The 21,378-nt window shown below is 41.3% G+C and overlaps 2 protein-coding genes across 6 annotated transcripts; one reads left to right on the top strand and one right to left on the bottom strand.

The window, feature by feature from the left end:
• Nucleotides 1-660: 660 nt before the first annotated feature.
• Nucleotides 661-17,104, top strand: LOC110509893 (sodium-dependent phosphate transporter 1-B). Of its 2 annotated transcripts, XM_090226788.1 has the most exons (12): nt 665-984; nt 2,260-2,976; nt 3,138-3,278; nt 4,342-4,427; nt 4,719-4,815; nt 5,261-5,319; nt 10,640-10,759; nt 13,027-13,260; nt 13,417-13,960; nt 14,225-14,410; nt 14,571-14,655; nt 14,924-17,104. In XM_090226788.1, exons 6-12 carry the CDS (start codon nt 5,301-5,303, stop codon nt 15,083-15,085), a joined length of 1,350 nt encoding a protein of 449 aa, XP_090082914.1. In that variant the 5' UTR covers nt 665-984; nt 2,260-2,976; nt 3,138-3,278; nt 4,342-4,427; nt 4,719-4,815; nt 5,261-5,300; the 3' UTR covers nt 15,086-17,104. The 2 variants fall into 2 exon arrangements, with proteins under 2 accessions (XP_021446758.2, XP_090082914.1); XM_021591083.3 differs by lacking the exon at nt 5,261-5,319 and having other exon boundaries at nt 661-984.
• Nucleotides 17,105-17,222: 118 nt separating this feature from the next.
• On the bottom strand, nt 17,223-21,378 carry si:dkey-200l5.4 (uncharacterized). 4 transcript variants are annotated; one of them, XM_021591088.3, is made up of 11 exons: nt 21,205-21,378; nt 20,735-20,788; nt 20,441-20,476; nt 20,226-20,258; nt 19,911-19,934; nt 19,776-19,808; nt 19,625-19,660; nt 19,407-19,433; nt 19,288-19,305; nt 19,070-19,117; nt 17,223-17,366 (listed from the first exon to the last, which is right to left on the bottom strand). In XM_021591088.3, exons 1-11 carry the CDS (start codon nt 21,257-21,259, stop codon nt 17,353-17,355), a joined length of 378 nt encoding a protein of 125 aa, XP_021446763.2. In that variant the 5' UTR covers nt 21,260-21,378; the 3' UTR covers nt 17,223-17,352. The 4 variants fall into 4 exon arrangements, with proteins under 4 accessions (XP_021446763.2, XP_021446764.2, XP_021446765.2 ...); XM_021591089.3 differs by having other exon boundaries at nt 19,625-19,657; nt 21,205-21,343; XM_021591090.3 differs by having other exon boundaries at nt 20,744-20,788; nt 21,205-21,343.

The raw sequence follows: 21,378 nt of genomic DNA, 5'->3' as shown, positions 1-21,378 counted from the left end.
TGTATAAACAGTGTTTACATTTGTTTATCCAGTATACCACGGATCAGAACATCCCCTCCCTTGTTTTGGGCCCACATAATAAAGGTTGAATAAAAATAAATACATAACGGAAGGGGCATATTAACCTTGATGCAACATTTGGTGCTTTTATCATCAAATGAACGGTCATTATGGAAATTTCTGTTTAGCCACCCCACTATACTGTACACTTAATGACGAATACTGTAAGATTTGAATAAATATTAGTCAGAGCTTAAATATAAGACGACAAAGAAGGTATGTGACTCCACTACAGATCAACCCGGAGGAAAATTGTTTATTTAATTTTAAAAAACACAACACAATTTATTGAGAATTCATAACAACATCGGCCTATCATCAGCCTATCAATCCGCAGTCACGGGAAATAATGCATTGTTTAAAAATTATTGGGATGCAGCATTGAAAAAGATACTCCACTCACTGCAAGATTAAATTAGTTAAACTTGGCCTACCACATGCTACTGGAAAATGTGCTGCTTGCCTGTTTTTGAGTTTTTACAATCTATGACATTACATTTTGTGTGGGAATGTGCCATGAAGTGCCACACACAACCAAGTAGTGAAAATTGTCATCAATGAATAATAAGGATACGTTGTAGCTCGATGATTGACAGGTATATCCAGTATGGGCATAAAGGGTGTAACCAAAGCACCACCCTCTGATTCTCCATAAAGACAAGCACCGGCTCGTGACTCAATCAAAACTAGCTTTTACCGGAACTATCAAGAGCTGATGCGCCTGGTTTTTACGCTGAATTTATAGGAATATAACTAAACGGAAAGAGTAGCTACGTTTATATGGTTATTTAGCTTTCCAAAGCTAGCTAAATTTGTTAAAGTTCAAACTAATCGTTTCCAGTGACTGTATATTTCATGATCCCGCGCGCTGGTGATATATTTGTTAGTCTTCCTTTTCATCATTGACTACTTGTGCGACGTGTGGTAAGTTAAACTTGTCATTATTTTCAAATTCACAAATTGTTATTGGTTACGTTTGTAAAACAGTGCGGTTTCAATTTGTAACTAACGTTTGCTCGTATTAAGTACTTTGACAGACTTATTACTAGGTAACTTACTAGTTAGTACATGATAAACATCCCTATAACTAACGTTAACAAAATGTCCTATATTACTATGGGAATAGTTCCATCACATTGACAGTACGTTGGCTAACGTTACATCGTGATGATTATGAAATCAGATGGCAAGCGCTGACTAGCTGTTAGCCGTAACGTTACTAGCTTGGCTAGCAAAGCTAATATCATTCATTAGAATTATTAACGCAGCGACGCTAACAATATATAGCGATTACGAAACATGGCTTGTTAATATGGCTAGCTAGCATGACTTATATGGCACGTATTGACTATTACATGTGTGAACTAGCGCATAGACACATCAATGTGGATGGCTAGCTAACGTTAGACATGGGTCGTGTTGCTAGTGCAAGTCAAGATTGAATGAATGACACGTGATATGCGTCGTTTAACGTTAGATTTCTCGGTAGCTGGCAAACTTTGGATGACTGTTAACCATGTTAAATGTATATCTAGCGAACTTGTGTGTGTGTGTATTGCATCGTCGTATATCAATGTTCTGCTACGTTACGTTGGCAATTTCTGTTATGTGATCTCGCTAAAGTTAGCTTTGGTGATTCTCTTCCTACGAGTGCATCCCCAAAATGGCTTCCTTTATTGGCTTATCTTGTCAGGCAAGCCAGTCTGTACGGTAACCATTGTCATTGCACAGCGAGACATGATTATGGGAAGGAAGTTGGCTCAGTGTCGTAAAGTAGCATAGTTTGCTAACTAGGTAGCTGTATTTATGCTTGACAGAGCAAGGGTTGACGTTTAAAAAAAATATTTTGTTTTCATACTGAAATTCTTATTGATTGCCCATAATTAAATGGCCTGGCCACCGTTTTTTAATTTCTATAAAAGGGAGGACATGGTCAGACTGCTATTTTGAGTAGTTTTGCTAAAGTGTTAACCAAGCGTAGAGTAGTTAAGTTATGCTTTTTTTTAGGAGAGTTGAACCCTAGTTACGTTGTAGGATTTGCCTATCATAAATTGACCAGCAGCAGGTCTGACTCCTATTGTATTGTCATGAATGGATGTGTTCTGAGGCACACTGATGTGCTAAAGTTGGAAGAACTAATTTTGTTTTCGATTGGAAGTGTTTACATAACTAAGACTTTCTCCAACTGTTGTCTTTCAGGATGTTCTGCCATTCACCTACATTGACTGTTGAACAATGGGTGACCGTTTAGTCTGCATGATAGCCCAGAGCCAAAGAAACCCTAACAAAGATAGTAAAATTACAGGATAGCAATACGCCCACACTTTACTTCACCATAATTTATTTCTGTTCAGTCAGGGACAACTCATAGGCTACACCCAGTGAGTTTAGTTAACCCTCAAACTCCTACGGGTTAGGGTCTTGGAAGAGAAGTTACTGTATACACACATTGATACCTCATTTAATTTTGCTGTTTGCGAACATCACATCTATTTTCATATACATTCCCTTATATTGTGAAGCAAATCAATCTTTAGAGAAATCAATCACGCACAATGGTTTCGACAACTCTCGCCACCCTCACCCTGACGGGCACCACACTAGGGATAATGGCCCAGGTCACTGGTGGACCACTGACAGACTACATGTGGCTCCTCATAGTTGGCTTTATCATCGCCTTCATCCTAGCCTTTTCTGTGGGGGCCAATGACGTGGCGAACTCGTTTGGCACGGCAGTGGGCTCTGGAGTGGTCACCTTGCGGCAGGCCTGCATCCTGGCCACTATCTTTGAGACCGTTGGCTCTGTGCTTCTGGGAGCCAAGGTCAGCGAGACCATCCGCAAGGGTATCATCGATGTTGGCATGTACAACGGCTCTGAGCACGTGCTGATGGCTGGCTCTGTCAGTGCCATGTTTGGTGAGTGTTACAAAAAGGGTCTTGTAATACATTTGTATGTAAGAACATGGGTTTTATGCCATCTGGATTTCTTGTATGATTTTACTTGTATGTAATGTTGAAACAATGCTTTGTCGCTCCCTGTTCAAGTTGTCAATTTGGCCTTTTATGCTGATTCTCAGGTTCTGCGGTATGGCAGTTGGTGGCCTCTTTTCTCAAGCTGCCGATCTCAGGTACCCACTGCATTGTGGGTGCTACCATTGGCTTCTCTCTGGTGGCCAGAGGTCAACAGGGGGTCAGGTGGCTGGAACTCCTCCGGATTGGTGAGTCCGCAGCTTCCGTTATCCACAGCTTACTTTGACGTTATCGTCATTGTCTAAGTACAATAGACGGCTGCGTTATGTCGCATGTTTTCCAGTCAGACATGTTGTTTGTACAAGTAATGTCAGTGTCTGGTTGTGCTGAGCGATTAACCAAAATGTAGTTTTGTTTCAGTTAAATAATTGACCAAGTCCATTTTTTATTTAGTTTTTTGTGAGCCCAAGGTGCCGTTTCTCACTAAAGAAATCAAATCTTTCACGAAAGAAGTCAAGAACTATGTTGGACAGTGGGCTGAGGGAGTTGTAGTTTTCACTAAGCAAATATTGCACCCATTTCAGCACAGAAATGTGATAATTTACGACAATGACCATTGTGCACCTGTTCTTTCTGGCTCAGAGGTGCCTGCTACGTTAGGTTGGATACACACAGACCGCATGAGAGAGGAATGTACACAATGATGAGAGGTGGATAGACAGTTCGCAAAGTATGCCTTCTAAATTTTGAAAAACTAGTCAAATGAATGTCAGACTGCTCTGCAGCATACTTAGGCATGCTAGCCTTGCTAAATAGGATGACTAAAGTCTGTATCGTATGTGGAGCAGTGATGACGTTGTCTTGATTGGTTGCTCCAGCCTAAGCTGAGATGATTACTTTAATTAAGGAATGAACATATGTATTAGTGTGCCATTTTACAGTGAAATGCTTGCTTATGAACCTTCTCAACAATGCAGTTAAAAAAATACATATAGTAACAAACACGAGGAATAAAATAAAGTACACAAGAATGGAGCTATATAAACAGTACCAGTTAAAAATGAAATAATTACAAGCAATATTGTTATTTCATAGTAATATTTTTACTGCTGTCTACCCAATGTGGACCTGACAGAGATAATGGAATATTTTATAGCAATTGAATGTTCACTCTTTTGGCTCTGGAATTCCCTTTAAAAATCTCTTTAGTTTCATAATGCATTTAACGTTTAAAACACTAATCGCTCGGTGCTAGTGTCTGGTGTTCTTCCTGAGAGCACGGTGCAATGCTAATTGTTCTAATCTCCGCAGTTGTCTCCTGGTTCCTCTCCCCCCTTCTGTCTGGCATCATGTCAGGTGTCCTTTTCTACTTTGTACGTATGTTCATCTTGCACAAGGTAAGCTGAGTAAAATTCACTTATCTAAATCTAGATGTCCTTACAAATTGTATGAAGCTTCCTGTTGGAAATTGTTGTTGACTATGTGCCAGACCTTAAATGATGTCCCAAGCCAGGTCATTCGAATAAAGCCATTCCTTGTTCTTTGGAAAGAAGTGTCACTCTCCATGTAATCTCACGGGCCATCAATTCATATCAAATTTACCTACAACCCTTTTCTGCCATCAAATGTAACCTGACAGTACAATAGAGAGCATAGTGTTTCTGACTGTTCTGTTTGTCTCCTTGCAGAAAGACCCCGTGCCCAACGGTCTGAAGGCCCTGCCTGTCTTCTATGCTGTCACCATGATGATCAACCTGTTCTCCATCATCTTCACTGGAGCTCCAAGTGAGTATCGTTGGCACACTCTGCCTTCACCTTGCATGCCTGCCTGCAGCCACGGACTAAAATAAACTGCTCCCTCAGCCAGCCAACCGGATCCCCACACTTTTTCCAAACTGTTTACTGTTCTCAGAGAAGGCCTGTTTATTTTAACCTGTTGTGTTTTGGCACTTTTCTTGAGTGTGGTGTGGGTCATAACAGAATGAAATTGCAGAGAGGAGCACTGCACAACAGAGCTGGAAATAGGTTTCTCTTACTTCAATGTCTGTCCCTTTCCCACACGGAGGAGGAAAAATGGAAGTTAACTCGGCCATTGGCAGTCTTTTGATTCTCAGTAGTGTCATTGAGAGCACTGCAAATGTTTAGGTCTGCTATATTGTTCACTTTTTAGGTTTTGCAACTCTTATTAAATGAGCAACCTTTGCTCCTTTTTGTTTTCTTCTACCTACAGGACCGAACAGTTCAAGAAGTCAACTGGCCTGGGCCATTAAATGAAGGCTATAGGCCAGAGTATGCACTGTGTATAAATGCACACTCAGAGGAGACCACATGCAATCAGTCACATACTCTACTGTTATGTCAGTCACACCTACGTGGGGACATTTTAGTCTGGGGTACCTCACATGAAGTTCCATACAGCGATTGCATTCCAGGAATCCTGCTGTTCAATGAATTCCCACACAACTGAGAAGAGATCAGAGAGTGATTTAATAGTAGATCCAGATATTACATACTGACATGTTGGCCTACTGTAATCGCACACACTGAGGAGGACGTGTATCCTTACACGTACTGGCACACTTTTAGACTCTGGCCACTGCCTGTAACTGGAGCCAGCTTATTACGAGGCTAATCCTGATCTTTAGCCACCCCTGGTCAGTCACTTCCTCATGTTATACAATGCATTCGGAAAGTATTCAGATCCGTTCAATTTTCCACATTTTGTTATGTTACAGCCTTATTCTAAAAGGGTTTAAATAGTTTTTCCCCCTCACCAATCTACACACAATCCCTCATAATGACAAAGCAAATTTTTTTTAATTTTTTTTTTTAGAAATGTTAGCTGATTTATTGAAACATTTTTTTAAAGATACCTTATTTGCATAAGTATTCAGACCCTTTGCTATGACTTGAAATTGAGCTCGGGTGCATCCTGTTTCCATTGATCGTCCTTGATGTGTTTCTGCAACTTGATTGGAGTCCACCTGTGGTAAATTAAGTTGATTGGACATGATTTGGAAAGGCACACAGCTGTCTATATAAGGTCCCACAGTTGACAGAGCATGTCAGAGCAAAAACCAAGCCATGATGTTGAAGGTATTGTCTGTAGAGCTCCGAGACAGGATTGTGTAGGCACAGATCTGGGGAAGGATACCAAAACATTTCTGCAGCATTGAAGGTCTCCAAGAACACAATCGCTGCCTTCATTCTTAAATGGAATAAGTTTGGAACCACCAAGACTCTTCCTAGAGCTGGCCGCCCGGCCAAACTGAGCGATCGGATGGGGGGGTGGGTTTGGTTAGGGAGGTGACCAAAAACACTATGGTCACTCTGACAGAGCTCCAGGGTTCCTCTGGAGATGGTTGTTCTACTGGAAGGTTCTCTGCAGCACTCCACCAATTAGGCCTTTATGATAAAGTGGCCAGATTGAAACCACTCCTCAGTAAAAGGCACATGACAGCCCGCTTGGAGTTTGCCAAACGGTGCCTAAAGGACTGACCATGTGAAACAAGATTCTCTGGTCTGTTGAAACCAAGATTGAACTCTTTGGCCTGAATGCCAAGCGTCACGTCTGGAGGAAGCCTGGCACCATCCCTATGGTGAAGCCTGGTGGCGGCATCATGCTGTGGGGATGTTTTTCAGCTGCAGGGAATGGGAGACTAGTCCGGGTCAAGGGAAAGGTGAACGGAGCAAAGTACAGAGAGAGCCTTGATGACAACCTGTTCAGGACCTCCGACTGGGGCGAAGGTTCACCTTCCAACAGGACAACGACTCTAAGCACACAGCCAAGACAATGCAGGAGTGGCTTCGGGACAAGTCTCAATGTCCATGAGTGGCCCGGCCAGACTCGAACCCCATCGAACATCTGGCGAGACCTGAAAATAGCTGTGCAGCGACGCTCCTCTTTCATCCTGACAGAGCTTGAGAGGATCTCCAGAGAGGAATGGGAGAAAAATACAGGGGTGCCAAGCTTGTAGCGTCATACCCAAAAAGACTCAAGTCTGTAATCGCTGTCAAAGGTGCTTCAACAAAGTACTGAGTAAAGGTTCTGAATACTTATGTAAATGTGATATTTCAGATTTTTTTTATGCAACAATTTCTAAACCTGTTTTTGCTTTGTCATTATGGGGTGTTGTGTTGCTTGATGGGAAGTGAAACAAAACAATTTAATCCATTTTAGATTAAGGCTGTAATGTAACATTGTGGAAAAAGTCAAGGGGTCTGAATACTTTAAAAATGCCAGTGGCTGAATTTAAGAATTCAGAATGAGACCGGAGTCCATGATTAGTCTCTTTCCCCCATTTTAATTTTTTGCACAGATCATTCCGGCGCAATGTATCTAAGTGGGTTATACTATTTCAGAACACATTTCAGCTGTGTGCTCTCATTAAATATTTTGTCCTTGGCGGAACCACTGTAATCGCAGGATAAGTAATGGTTAGCACCAAAAATATATATATATTTTTTTGCTGCATTTCTACCCCAAGTTGTAAAACAGTGTAGTGGTGACCGTTCTGCTAGACTAATACAGCCCGTGTTAAATTCAATGGGTGATTGAGGGGGGCGGAGTCAAAACAGAACTGTACATTTGGTCTCCTGTTTTAGAACCACATGTTCCTCTGGTTTTACTTTAACATGGGGGTGTAAAAGCACAAACAATGTAACATGACTTTCCTATACACAATATAGCCAATCCTAGTGCCAGAGACTCCAGTTGGAACTAGTGAAAAGTGAGGAACTCTGGCAATAGGTCAAGAGAGGATAATTTTGAGGAGAGACCTTAATCACCCTGACTCCTCATTTTAGCGAAGTTCTAGTCAGTCATTCAGAAGCTGTGCTGTAACGCAAGGTTTCCCAACTTGCGATCCGTCCCGTGGATAACTTATTTGTGCCCCATGTTTTCTGTGCAAAATGTGTATATTTTACACGTGTGTATTGTTGTACATAAGACTTTAAAAAACCCACCACAGCCGCTACAAGTGACTTGGATTTTGGAAATCTGTTCCGAAGTATAGCCATGCATAATAGCAACGTGTGATCGTATACAAATCTGAGGAAGGTTTTAAAGTGTTTTAGTCAAATTATCTGTTTGGGCTTCTTGCGGTCAATTTGTAGTCTGCTAATTAGAGTGCGGCTGAATCTAGTTGATGATCCCTGTAGAAGGACCATAGATTGAAAAGCTTCGCCAACAGAGGAAAAGTCGAAGTCATTAATGTATATGACCATGTCAACATTTTGACTACATTTGTTTTTGGAACCAAGCAAATACTGGTCTTGTTACAGAAATCTAATGTATTTCTTCACTTACATAACCTGCCTGTCTTTCACTACCAACTGTGAACTTTCAAACAACATCCATAAAAATAAAAAAAAAAGAGTGATCCAGTGGACGCCCCTGTGTCCCTGCATTTCAGTATGCGTTAGCTGGAATGTACATTTTCTGCTTCGGTTCCCCTTTGAAAAACAAACGGCTGGTGGCTTGGTTGCTTAGGGGACACACAAAAATCAGTCAAATAGAAATGCGGATAACAGTGGAGAAGCAGAGAAGGGTTTATTAAACTGAGCTGTGATTCAGAATACACGTGGTGTGTATGGTACTTCAAATTACTAATTATAAACTGGGTGGTTCGAGCCCTGAATGCTGATTGGCTGAAAGTTGTGCTGTATCAGACCGTATATCAGGGGTATGGCATTTTTATTTTTTACTCTTCTAATTCCGTTTTTAACCAGTTTATAATAGCAATAGGGCACCTTGGGGATTTGTGGTATATGCCCAGTATACCACACCCTCTCAGGCCTTGTAGCTTAATTAGACCCTAATAGGCAAGCAACAGTAAGTTAGTGCCGCTGAAATAGTTTGCGTAGCCAACTTTTTATCTTCGTACAGTTAGGAAAAGCTGAGTGCAAAACCTTCAACAAAAGTATCTTCATTGTTACTTTTTTCAGTCTCTGTCAACATTTGGTTTATTCAACTAGTTTGTAGGAGTGACACAGACGGGGACAATGAAGAGGATAATTGGCCAAAGCCACCCGCCCAAATATACAATGAGTCATAAATGGTTATTTAACTGTTGCTGCCATGAGGGATGGGGCTGAACCGCTGCTGGAAAATGACAACAAACCATGTTATTGTGTAAAGTAGGCCACGGGATGCAGAGGTTACAAGGGAGGGGTTTGGAACGCAGACGTGGTTAAATTCCACTTCCTGAGCCCTAATTCATCCCACTGCGTAAGCTGTGGTGTAGACGCCCCTTTGTGTGGCTCAGTTTTAAAATGACTGGGTTGGTGCTTTTAAAAATAAATAAATTATCTGGCGATGTGATTCACAAAAGGCCATCAACATGGAAATGTTCTTCTGCACATATTGAATAATACAGACCCCATTCTCTCCTCTTTGGGGGCCACTTTTTGCCCACTCTTAATTTGGCACCAGCCCCCCCCCCCCCCCCCCCCAACAAATGTCTACCGGCCGCACCTGTTTTGGGCTGTCCCACAGCCAGCCATTCGAGACTAGTCTAATGAAAGAAGCCTCAGCCGTTCGTGAAAGAGAAATTATATCACCCCCTTCTCGTTCCCTCTTCCTGGAGGGGGGTGAGTTTGTTGCGTAACTAAATACACATTGCTAATGTGCCACGGCCTGTAGTCTTCTCTCACCGAATGTGAGGGTGGGTCAGTAGACTACACAGGAGAGCGCATGGCACACTCTGCCCTGTAACCAACACAGACTCACTGTTGTCTCTGGGCCTTGGCCTTCATTTCCTTTTGTTTGTTGTTCAAATCCCAGTCTAGAGTTATTTATTTATTTATATTACGCGTGGTCAAGGTCAACTTGAATTTTCACGCAGCACTTGTTTTTTTTACTCTGACCATGTTGCTAACTCTCCAACATGTCGCTGGCGGCTGTTCCCCAAGGGGGATCTGTAATGGTCCTTCTCCCTGCCAACAGCATGCACAAGACTACGTTGACAACCTCACACACACTACTGCAGGCTTGGCACCCGATGCCCTTTATGCTCCAGCGGACACTGTTAAAGTACATTTGAAGGCCTCCTTGTTTTTTTTCTCTCCTCCCCAAGTCCTCTCATCTAGCCTTCTAAGGCAATCACTCACTGTCCATGTGTAGTTGGAGGCCGGGGTCCATTTGGGTCGCAGCGACATCCCTTGTCATTCACATGCTCTCGTCCATGCGGCATTGCGTAACTGTTCTATGGGCACACACACCATATTTGACTGGGATATTTTGCTACTTGCTGTGGCTCATCCTTGTAGCTAGTGGTGGTGTATGTGTTTGAGGTAGTACTTAATTTTTCCCTGGAAATATGACCATGTGCAATTAATCGAAGAATTTGCTTCCAATTGATCATTCTAGCATTTTACCGTCTGCATTTAAATCGTTTTTTTTTCTCTGTACTCAACGTATAATTTAGAAATATTTTGTAATGTAAACATAAGAACAGGCTTTTGTAGTTCTACCACTTATAGATGTGGATCCAGATAGACTATTTAGTCACAATGCCAACTGTTTTCTTATTCTTTAGGAAGGTAGTGCCTGCTGACTTGTTTTTCAAAACTATCTTTCCTCTCTCCGTTTCCCCTTCTGTTACTCCAGTGCTTGGATTTGACAAGGTTCCATGGTGGGGTACACTGCTCATCTCTTTGACCTGTGGTGTGCTTACCGCCCTGTTGGTCTGGTTCATTGTTTGCCCACGTCTCAAGAAGAAGATTGAACGTAAGTTTCAATATTGTTTTTCTTTTGTTTTGGCACCCTTGTTATAAATTGTTTTATTTTGGTAAATAAGTTTTGAGTGTAGTTAGATTGATGCATTGCATTAGGCACTGAACAAGTGTCAGGGATTCAAGGGAAATTTCACAATTTTTCAACTACATTTTCATCTCCAGGGTGACCCCAACATTAACATATTCTGTGTGTGAAAATGGCTTGTTTTTTTTAGTTAAAAAAAAATATGGTGGAATAAAAGTTAGATATAGACAAACTGAAATGTTCCTTTTAATACCGCACGTGTCTGGCCTCTCATTCATGCCTATTGTTTAATCCAGCAAACTCATTCAGGGCAGCAGATATTTCTATCTTTTACACATTAATTCTGTGTGGTGACTTGTCTTAGAAGTTGTCATTTTTTGGGTTCCAAGGTCAGACTGTTTTATACTAATCTGCTTTAAATGGATAATGAGCTTAAAATGCAGGCGGATAGTTGTGCTGGTCAAAAGTAGACCCTTCTATTAATAGTGCAAGTCAATCGCGTCACATGATGTTCTGAAAGCCAGGATTTTAAGTTAAAAACCCTTTCTTAAATAGCCTCCCTTTATCTTAACTTAACTATAAATGGCCAATGCATCTTGTGAAAGGGGAAATGCATGGGATGCTGGGGTCAATCTGGCTGACCATGAATGAACTGTCTGGGATGGTTCTAGTCCATCAGACAGAGGCAGCCTAATTGGATCATAGCGATCCACTAATGGGCCTTTACCTCCTTGACTAGAATAGCCATGGGTTGACTTAAGGCATTGACGCGATGTTAGCACTGCATCACAGGGTTAAGACTGTGCGGGTGACTCGACTGCCGTGGCTCTAGTCAAATAAACGGCTAGTGTCTCTGGGAAAGTTTTGCTGATGCAATCAGGTTAACTGGCTAGGTAGCAGACAAATGATCAGATGACCACACAGTGGCCATATGTTTGCATTGAGTATCTGATTTGGTCTGAAGCCATAAAGTAATGTATCATGCATTACATCTCGGACCTTATCTACATAGGCCTACCTGTGAAGGTTTTAGTCGGTAGCACAATGTAAATATAAACACGTCATTGTCAAATTTTATTGGTCATATACACCTATTTAGCAGATGTTATTGCAGGTGTAGTGAAATTAGCCCTGGTTATGCAATTCCAATGTGAACCTTAAATGCTGAGGCGTATAAGAACCATACGTGCTCTTTAGGGATGTATTGGTCCCCGGTTCAAACCTTTTAAGATACAACTGCATCAGTCCGTGGACCCCAAACCGTTCCAAATGTAGCATGCATCGGTCATAAAATGTATACCCAAGTTACAATTCACATTTTTGTTGCTCATATTACTTATTTTTTTCCCCTAGCTGTTGAATTGTTTTACTGGAATAGAAGTAAGCTACCGGAGACTACTCATCTGGCTATACCTGCTTACAATAGATTTAATTTAGACTGTTCAGGTTCACCATCAGCAATCATTTTGGTAGTTTGTGTAAATCCAATCTCTGCATATGGTGTTTTTGTTTTTTTAATATACAGGGGGAAATTGATCATTTCATGGTGCCGAGGGAAACATGTTCATTTTTTTATAATCAATGTCTGTTCACTCACTTGAATTCCATTTAGTTTGTTTTTGTGAGCCCAACGTGCCTTTTCTCCAGAGAAATCAAATAGTTCTTGACTCCTATTGAATTATGTCGTACGCTGAGCTGAAGAGTTGTAGTTTTCATTAAACAAATATTCATCCTAGTTCAGCGCGTAAATGTGGTAATTAACTACAATGGCCATAATCACTGCGCCTGTTTTTTCCAGCTCGGACACTGTTCATATGCATAGTCACTTTAACCATACCTACATGTACATTATACCTCAATTTGCCTGACTAACCAGTGCCTGTACATGGCCTCACTACTGTTATTTTTCACTGTCTTTTTACTGTTTTTATTTCTTTACTTATCAAATTTTTATTTTTTACTTAAAATCGCACTGGTTAGGGCCTGTAAGGAAAAATGTATTCGGTGCATGTGACAAACTTTGATTTGGTCTGAGTGGATGTTGCGAGAGGTTTCGCTCTTGACAAAATCAGTCCAAAATGATTGTTTAAAATGTACCGTTCCTGTATCGGAGCCCATGTATCAAATCATCTTGAAAGGGGAAGATGCACATCCCTAGTGCCATCTCATGTTCCCTTACTGTACCGTGTTTGGACTTGGCCCAGGCAGTCTAATTCCACCTTGTTCCCCTCCAGGAAAAATCAAGTCTTCCAGCCCCTCTGAGAGCCCTCTGATGGATAAGAGGGAGCTGAGGGAGGAACCTGTACCCTGTACCATCCTGAAACCTGTCCCTGAGGAGCCCCCTTCACCCCCCTCCCCTGTTGACCCAGACTCCCCCTCCCAGCTTCCCCAAGAGGAGCGCAGGGTAACCTTTGACATTGGAGATTCTGATGATGGTGACAATAAGGAAGGCAAGGAGTCTGAGAATGGTAAGTGTGAGTCATGGGGAGGTTATGGTCTTGGTAAAGTGAGAAAATTGGATAAAAATAAAATAAATCTGTAAATATTAAGTAATTCATTTTCCATGACTCACTGACTACAGAGCTTGCTTGCACTGTTCCTGACTTTTAAATATTTTTATTCAGTCCAAAAAGTGCAGTTCAGTAATGATGTGCAGTTCAGCAACGGCCCAGCCCACGTCCCCAGCAACGGTTACAGCCAGTACCACACTGTACACAAGGACTCTGGCCTCTACAAGGACCTGCTGCACAAGCTCCACCTTGCCAAGGTAGGCGACTGCATGGGCGAGACTGGCGACAGACCCATCCGCCGCAACAACAGCTACACCTCTTACACCATGGCCATCATCGGCATGCACGGGGACTTCCGGCCCAAAGAGGGCGAGTTCCACGCCAGCGAGGACAAAGGTACAGAGGAGAAGAAGAAGCGTGTACGCATGGACAGCTACACCAGCTACTGCAACGCTGTGGCTGAGCACGGGGCTCCTGAGGGCCTGGTGGAAGCAGAGGTGACTCTGGAGATGGGAGAGGAAGATGCTGGCAGCAGCCGCAGCTCTCTGGAGGAGGATAGGCAGGACCGGGACCGCCCTGAGGTCTCTGAACTCTTCAGGTTTCTCCAGATCCTCACTGCCTGTTTCGGCTCCTTTGCCCATGGAGGCAACGACGTCAGGTAGGGAGATGTTCCATCTTGGATGAATATATATATTTATATATATATTATTTATATATATATTATTTATATATATTTATATATATATTATTTATATATATATATTATTTATATATATATATATATTATTTATATATATATATATATTATTTATATATATTTCTGGACTAGCAATAGAGTTGCTGCCTCTGTATGTTCATGTAGAGGGACTTTTTGTACCTGATTTAATATTTTAGTAACCCAGTCTCTTTTTTTCTCCTGCAGCAATGCCATTGGTCCTTTGGTAGCTCTGTGGCTGGTTTACAATAGTGGTTCAGTTAACTCCAGCGCCCCGACACCCATCTGGCTGCTGTTGTATGGAGGAGTTGGCATCTGCCTTGGTCTCTGGGTGTGGGGTCGCAGGGTTATCCAGACCATGGGCAAGGACCTCACCCCCATCACTCCCTCCAGGTATGTGCCAGACATCACAGAACTGACTAAATCAAACATTCAAATGGCACCCTTATAGCATAACATTCCCCACAGACATGACTTCACACTATCTGTGAAATTAGACACATACACAGGCAGAACCATCTGGTGACTCAAGCCTGGTTTTCTTTCCCTTCAGTGGTTTCAGCATTGAGCTTGCCTCAGCCCTGACCGTTGTGGTTGCCTCCAACATTGGCTTGCCTGTCTCCACCACCCACTGTAAGGTAAGCTGTTCAGACTCAGACACTGTGGTCTGATGCAGAGACATGAAGGGGAGTATGCCTTAGTAATGTGAGAGGCAGGGAGCAGTAAACAGGATGTCTGAATTTGGTGGTTCAAACTGGTTCTAATTTCCACTTCTTTTTTTCTTTTTTTTAACACTCAAACCAAGATTAAAAACTGAATCCAGTCTGCTACTGTCAGGGGAGTGTTGACCATTTCTTCTTAATGGGTCATGGATTCTAATTGGTTAACAAAGGTCTGTGTCTTCAGGTGGGCTCTGTGGTAGCGGTTGGCTGGCTGCGCTCCAGGAAGGGTGTGGACTGGCGTCTGTTCCGGAACATCTTTGTGGCCTGGTTTGTTACTGTGCCCATTTCAGGCCTGATCAGCGCTGCCATCATGGCCCTCTTCACCTACGTCATCCTGGAAGCCTAGGGCTGCCTGCACCCCATAACAGGGGAGGAGAGAACAAGTGCCCACTCGTGATGGGGGGGGGGGGGGGGGGGGGGGAAGAGAGAGAGAGAAGGGGTTGGAAGGTGGATGTAGCCTGCTAACCCCATGCCAACACACCAAAGAGGAGGGAAATGCATAAAAGATGTGGTAAAAGGAAAAAAACGGACGTTGTGAAATGGGCCTGTGGTTCTTGGCTGCATAATTTCCAACCTTAAGTTATGATTGTGTTCGTTTATGCGCCAGATCACTTCCAATGGGAACATTTTTGTTGTTTGTTTTTTTTCCTGACTTGGCAGAATTTCTTTTTCAATGCTCATGATCTTGTAAAAATAGCTAATCAAATCAAGTTTTAATTTTTTTCCTATACTCCACTACTTCATTTTTTTTTACTGTGTAATTATGTACATATACCATGTTCCTGTTTTTATAATCTTATTTTACAAGTTTGGATGACACAACAACAATTACAACGCAGTATTAGCCTTTAGTGACGCTTCTATTTTGCCTGTCATACATAACACATGCTCAGAGTAACTTAGAATAAACAGTATATTTTTAGGTTGAAAGTGAGCTTATTGGTGTTCTTTCTCTACCTTTTAAATGCCATTGTCAAGAGAATGTGTTTGTCTTGTCACTCAACAATTTTAAGAATTGTGTGTACTTGGAACTGGTTGCCTTGTTTTTCCTTATGTGCATGGGGAGTTTCAGTTTTCCCCTTGCCATTTGCTGAATGACCTGAGTTTGACTGTTACTCAGCCATTCTACAGAGCCCTTGGTCTGTAGATAAGTACAGGAAATGATGTGCACGCCCCTCAGAGCTAATTCTCTCAGCTTCCCCTCCGCTTTCTCAACTTGTTACAATGATCCCTCAGGTTTTCTGTACTTTCACTATATGGTTCTTGTGAAAGTTATTCTAAAGAAATTACAAATTTTATGCAGTGTCAGGCAACCTCATTTAACTGAAACCTGCTCAACAGGAAACCAGACTGAGTAGAGGCTGCATTTGACAGGCAAATCCATCCCTTCGTCATTGTAGGTCAACAACACAACACCTGGTTGTGGATTAGACCCCTTTGTCTATCCAGTTACCATAATGGTTTTGTTTTGAGCATAGATGGTGATACTAGGCGACCTGACCTCTCACCTTACAAAGTTGAGCTCCCACCACCCTGGCTTTTGGGACATCATTATTTAATTGGGAAAATGGCTAAAATGTCTTCACAACATGTTTATAAATTGTCAAACAGTACAGTCTATTTTTAATCTGGCAGGTTGATAAAGACAATTGTTTTTTTAATGGGATCATTGTAAAAAGTTTAATTTCTCAACCTTTTCCTAATTGTTTTGCTGCAAGAAAAATATCTAGTACCATAAGTATCTATTCTGGGTCTGCTTTGGTGTTATTGATGGTGATGGCAGACCTTTTACCTGAAAACAAGGTAAATCTGAATAAATGGAATGTTGGTAAATGTGGGGAGAGACACTTAAATGAGGTCCTTAGATTTCCTGTTTAAACTTGATTGCATCAAACTAGATGGTGTAATGCGTTAGTTCTGCTCAAGCCTTCTGTAGTCTGTTTCGCAATTTAGCTGCAGAATTGGTAATTTGCCTGTACTGTTGGTCTGTGGAATGTGTACTTGCCAACACATCAGGTTGCTCTTGCCACCCTCTCACAGCTATGTTTTATGTGTGGTTGATGAGGTTAGTGTGAGAGACATCAGGTTACTACCCTGAATCTGGTGGATGTTTTTGACCTGGGTGGTGTGTGTGTGTGTGGACCTTGCCCAGATGCTCTGTTGGAAAGAGGGGGGCATGCATTGCTGCTGTGATGCCACCAAGAGTTGCGGTACTGAGCTGCTGCACTACTAAACTCATTTAGAGTTATAGTTGCCTTAATAGTTTTTTTTTTTTTTTTTTTTTTAAGGCACCAAAGAAAATACTGGTTTGTTATGCACAGACAGAATACATTTGGAGGAAAAAATAAATAAAAATGGAAAGCTATCATGTTTTTGTATTTTATGTATTCAAGATGTTTTGAAAGACTCACTTTTCAAACCATTACATTCTAAATAAACCTCAATGGCCTATTGCATAAGGACGGAGTCTCACAGCAGTGAAATAGAATGGGGAGAGATATTTCTCTTTATTGACGGTTAACTTTTTCGCTGCACAATGTTCTTCGGGTTCTGTGATAGAAGATGGGGGTAGGTCTGCAAGTGCTGCCTCCTCACATGATGCCTCCGGCAGGCTCACTCTACCTCAGCTGTGACGCAGAAAAAGTGAGAATTGATTCCTTTGTTTTTATGAGCATCACACACACACAGTGTATCCTACTCCCCGCAGGAGTCTCAAAACCATTCTAGCACAGTTGCTTAGACTGTGAAAACCATTGATTCAATAACACAAGGGCCCCTTTTATGCCCAGTGAAGTGCATTTTTCAGGTTAACCCGGTGATCTAGAAACTAGTTGTAAATTATTACACAACATAATATGAATTTGTTTTAAGGGTTCAAGATCCAGAGCCTTAAGAAGATTAAGTGCTGAACATGCAGATAAGGACCTTGATTATTGACCTTGGTCCTACAGTTTGTCAAAAATGTGCCTGCCTTGACTCACGCCGTTCCTTTCCTAGCCTGTATTTCGGGTCCAGAAATAACCCAGGACACAGCAGATGATACAGAATAAATCAAGCACAGATAAGCATTTGGGGACAGGTGTCTTGGAGTGCCCTAGATGTCTGTCCTAGATACACTAAAAGCAAGGGTGCCAGCATTCAAACAATCAATCACGTTGCCAGTGTCCTGTTCAACTAGTTTGACATCAGTGACTCCATGGTCTGGGTCAAAGTCTCTCCATGGAGTGCTTTGGTTATGAGGTCAACTCAATAATGTCTAGCTCTATGATGTGATTTTCCTCATCAACTCAAAAATAACTATTGACCTTGAACATGTGTATAACATTCATATTTTTATGCGGACTCCGACTGGCATAGTTCATAAAATGTGTTTTTGCTGTCTGTCCATAAAATTAGCTTGTTAATAACTATAAAACGATTAATAAACAAGTTATGTTGATATGCTCACTACAAAGCATAGTTTGTGGAACAACAATAGATATCATTCCTTGTTCGCATGAGTGTAATAAACATGTTTTTGCTGCCAGGATGTGCCTGGCTGCTGTTATATAGCTGTGGTAAAGGAAGTTATGTGTTTATTGTGTATTGTAAGATTCCCGTGTTATCAGATGGAAATGTTGAGGGGAAAGCCCTGATGAAGCCCTTTCCTTTGCATTTCATTTCATCCCACTTGGGACGCTGTCTGAACCTGAACCTTTACGTTTCATTTCATCCCACTTGGGACGCTGTCTGAACCTGAACCTTTACATTTCATTTCATCCCACTTGGGACGCTGTCTGAACCTGAACCTTTACATTTCATTTCATCCCACTTGGGACGCTGTCTGAACCTGAACCTTTACGTTTCATTTCATCCCACTTGGGACGCTGTCTGAACCTGAACCTTTACATTTCATTTCATCCCACTTGGGACGCTGTCTGAACCTGAACCTTTACATTTCATTTCAGCCCACTTGGGACGCTGTCTGAACCTGAACCTTTACATTTAATTTCATCCCACTTGGGACGCTGTCTGAACCTGAACCTTTACATTTCATTTCATCCCACTTGGGACACTTTCTGAACCTGAACCTTTACATTTTATGAGCAATGGAAAATGTTCAACAATTTCAACAACAGCTAGAGCAAACACATTTTTATGGAAGATGGATACTAGCCAGGTAAAATTAAGAAATTGTCACTGTTTTTGGCTATGTCCTCGAGCTCATTTGTGAAGAGAAAAAAAAGGGGGGATATTATATAACGTAGTGTATGTATCTACTACCAGAGTCAACAAGACCATTGTCAGTTGTTCAAAAATATTTACTAACAAGTAGATATTCATATCCTACCTAGATTTGTAGTCTCATCTGCTTCTTCAACATTGGCTTCAAGGTGTTCTGGGAAGGGACAGAAGATGTTAACATATTATTGTATACCAGTGAGTGAATGGCTGGTATTGTGTTTCATGTGAGTTTCAAATGTTCTTTGGATATTTTGTGTTACTCAGAGAAGAAGATTCTATCAAATGTAACTTGAGATAACATGAGACTGAAGGTTCTATGCGTACCTCGCTTTTGCCTCATACCTGTAAGGAAACAGAGAACCCAAGGTTGTGAGGGTGTATTAGGAAAAGTCCTGCATGTGTTATTACATGAGACATTTTGAAAAAGACAGGTAATTACTCACCATCTACATCTTCATCAGACTCAGACTCTGTTGGAGAACAGGAAACTTAGGCTTATACATGTACCTGAATGAATCTAAAATATATATATTTTTATAGTTATAACTAAAGAACCAAACATCAAGTGAATGTCTTGCTAAGAAACACTCATGTCGGTCTTCTAACACTTTATTGCCATCTACAGGTGTCTTTAAACACTGTCCATGCAACCTTTCCTTACCATGTTGGTCTGCCTCAACGTTTCCGTCTCTGTCTGCTGGAAAACAACACGAGTAAAGTTATAAGTAATCTAAACAAACTATGGAAAAAAAACGTGTGCCTGTCAGTAACCAATCTTTTCCTGTGAGTGTTGTCATATCATCTGTTCTTACTCATGTCCTCTTCCTGAGTGTCATTCTCCTCCTCTGTAAAAAAATACATTCAATACATTATGAATAGGCCTACATTCACAAAAACGTATGGTTGATTAATACGTATGCTTGTCAACAGCAGACTTCAGTGATTACCAGTATTTTCATCTTGAACAGCCTCTACCATAGACAGAAAAAATACATTTGTTAAAGGAAAACAAGAGGTGAAATTGTATTATTTCACTATCAATGGGCCAAATGCAAAAAACAATACAATGTCCCCTAATTAGTTTTTAGAAGGCTAGGATTCCCTTACCCAAGTACTGTACATCCTCACTGTGTGCATCATCTTTAGATGGCAATATGGAAAGTATTGTTCTTTCATTGTGTTAATTAAAAACGATTACAAATTATTTGCTGGGACAATTCTAGTATTCTAGCTAGACAAGTCTGTGTCACTGTGTGTCTTACCACTCATTTGAGCTGCTTCAAACTCCTCCTGATCTGAGGACAGAGAAAGGCAGATAAATGATGTTGATTAATGTAAGCTTTAGCACTATGAGCCATCAGTGCCCCAGAGTAGATTTAAAAAACTCCAGTTGAACTAGATTTCAGTCAAAGTCATTGCAGTTGTGCGTGGAGCAAAAGCTCTTCTATGAGTGTCTCTGAGACATTGATCATTGTACCTCTCTTTTGCAGTTCGCTTAGCTGCTCCAGCCCCACTGGAAAAAGTGAAAAAGTGACATGAGTTTTCTTTTAACACAAACACTTTTTTTATGTCTATTGATACTGTTCTGCTTTTAATGTCTGTGTGTTGTGTTTTTATGGTGTATTTACTGGTCATGTACTGTACGTATTGGCTGACGCAATAAAATGTAATAAAGTACTATCTTATCTTATTTTATCTCATGCGTTGTCAGAGAGGCATTGCGCTCAAAAACATCAACATCATCATCTTCATCAATCATGGTCTTTCTCACCTTCCTCACCAAATGTGTCTTCTTTTTCTGTCGATTCCAAGGATGCAGTCAGAGCTGGGGATGTCAGAAGCAATTTAATGTCAAATTTGATTATAATATTAGACAACACAACATAGATGTGATGATATCCAACCCCCCCTCCCCGCCACCACCAAAGAAAGCGCTGAATTGGGAGCATAAAGAGTGTGCGGGCCTTATTGTTCTTTACTATTATAACCAGCCAACTCACATTTCCCTCTGGCATGTTATCAATTAAACATAAGGATTCAATTGAATGCCAATCACATAAAAAAGGCTGAGGGCCTTCTTTACATTACCATCGCACAATACATCATGAAACAGCATTGCAACTAGTATCAGCAGTACAGGGCTTCATCAAATGCCACAGCTGACTGATATTTAAACAGAAATATATTGGAGAAGTTTAAAACATTATGACATTGAGAAAATAGACCACACAATTATCATACCAGTGTGGAATCCTGCTGCAGCCAAAAAGAGGAATATGGGCACTCCGACTCTCATCTTGGCTCCCTGGTTGGTTATAGAAGGTGCTATAGTGTCAGTCCAAACTGGGTATTGTGTTTTTGTCGGTCATTGGCCCATTTATACTTTATTTTTCATCACATGCTTTGCATGGACAG

This window comes from Oncorhynchus mykiss, chromosome 29 (genome assembly GCF_057628025.1).
Source record: "Oncorhynchus mykiss isolate SJ-2025 chromosome 29, ASM5762802v1, whole genome shotgun sequence".
Lineage (NCBI taxonomy): Eukaryota > Metazoa > Chordata > Actinopteri > Salmoniformes > Salmonidae > Oncorhynchus > Oncorhynchus mykiss.
The sequence above is the reverse complement of the archived record's forward strand: the minus strand, read 5'-3'. Positions and strand labels throughout refer to the sequence as shown.

Bases quoted from the DNA above. Each gene is read 5' to 3' on its own strand.
- LOC110509893 (XM_021591083.3), top strand. From the start codon at position 2,616: ATGGTTTCGACAACTCTCGCCACCCTCACCCTGACGGGCACCACACTA. The intron at 3,279-4,341 runs GTGAGTCCGCAG...TAATCTCCGCAG, and splicing joins GCTGGAACTCCTCCGGATTG to TTGTCTCCTGGTTCCTCTCC. The intron at 4,428-4,718 runs GTAAGCTGAGTA...GTCTCCTTGCAG, and splicing joins GTATGTTCATCTTGCACAAG to AAAGACCCCGTGCCCAACGG.
- si:dkey-200l5.4 (XM_021591088.3), bottom strand. From the start codon at position 21,259: ATGAGAGTCGGAGTGCCCATATTCCTCTTTTTGGCTGCAGCAGGATTC. The intron at 19,935-20,225 runs GTAAGACACACA...TGTCTATGGTAG, and splicing joins TGAAGCAGCTCAAATGAGTG to AGGCTGTTCAAGATGAAAAT. The intron at 19,809-19,910 runs GTAATCACTGAA...ATTTTTTTACAG, and splicing joins TGTTCAAGATGAAAATACTG to AGGAGGAGAATGACACTCAG.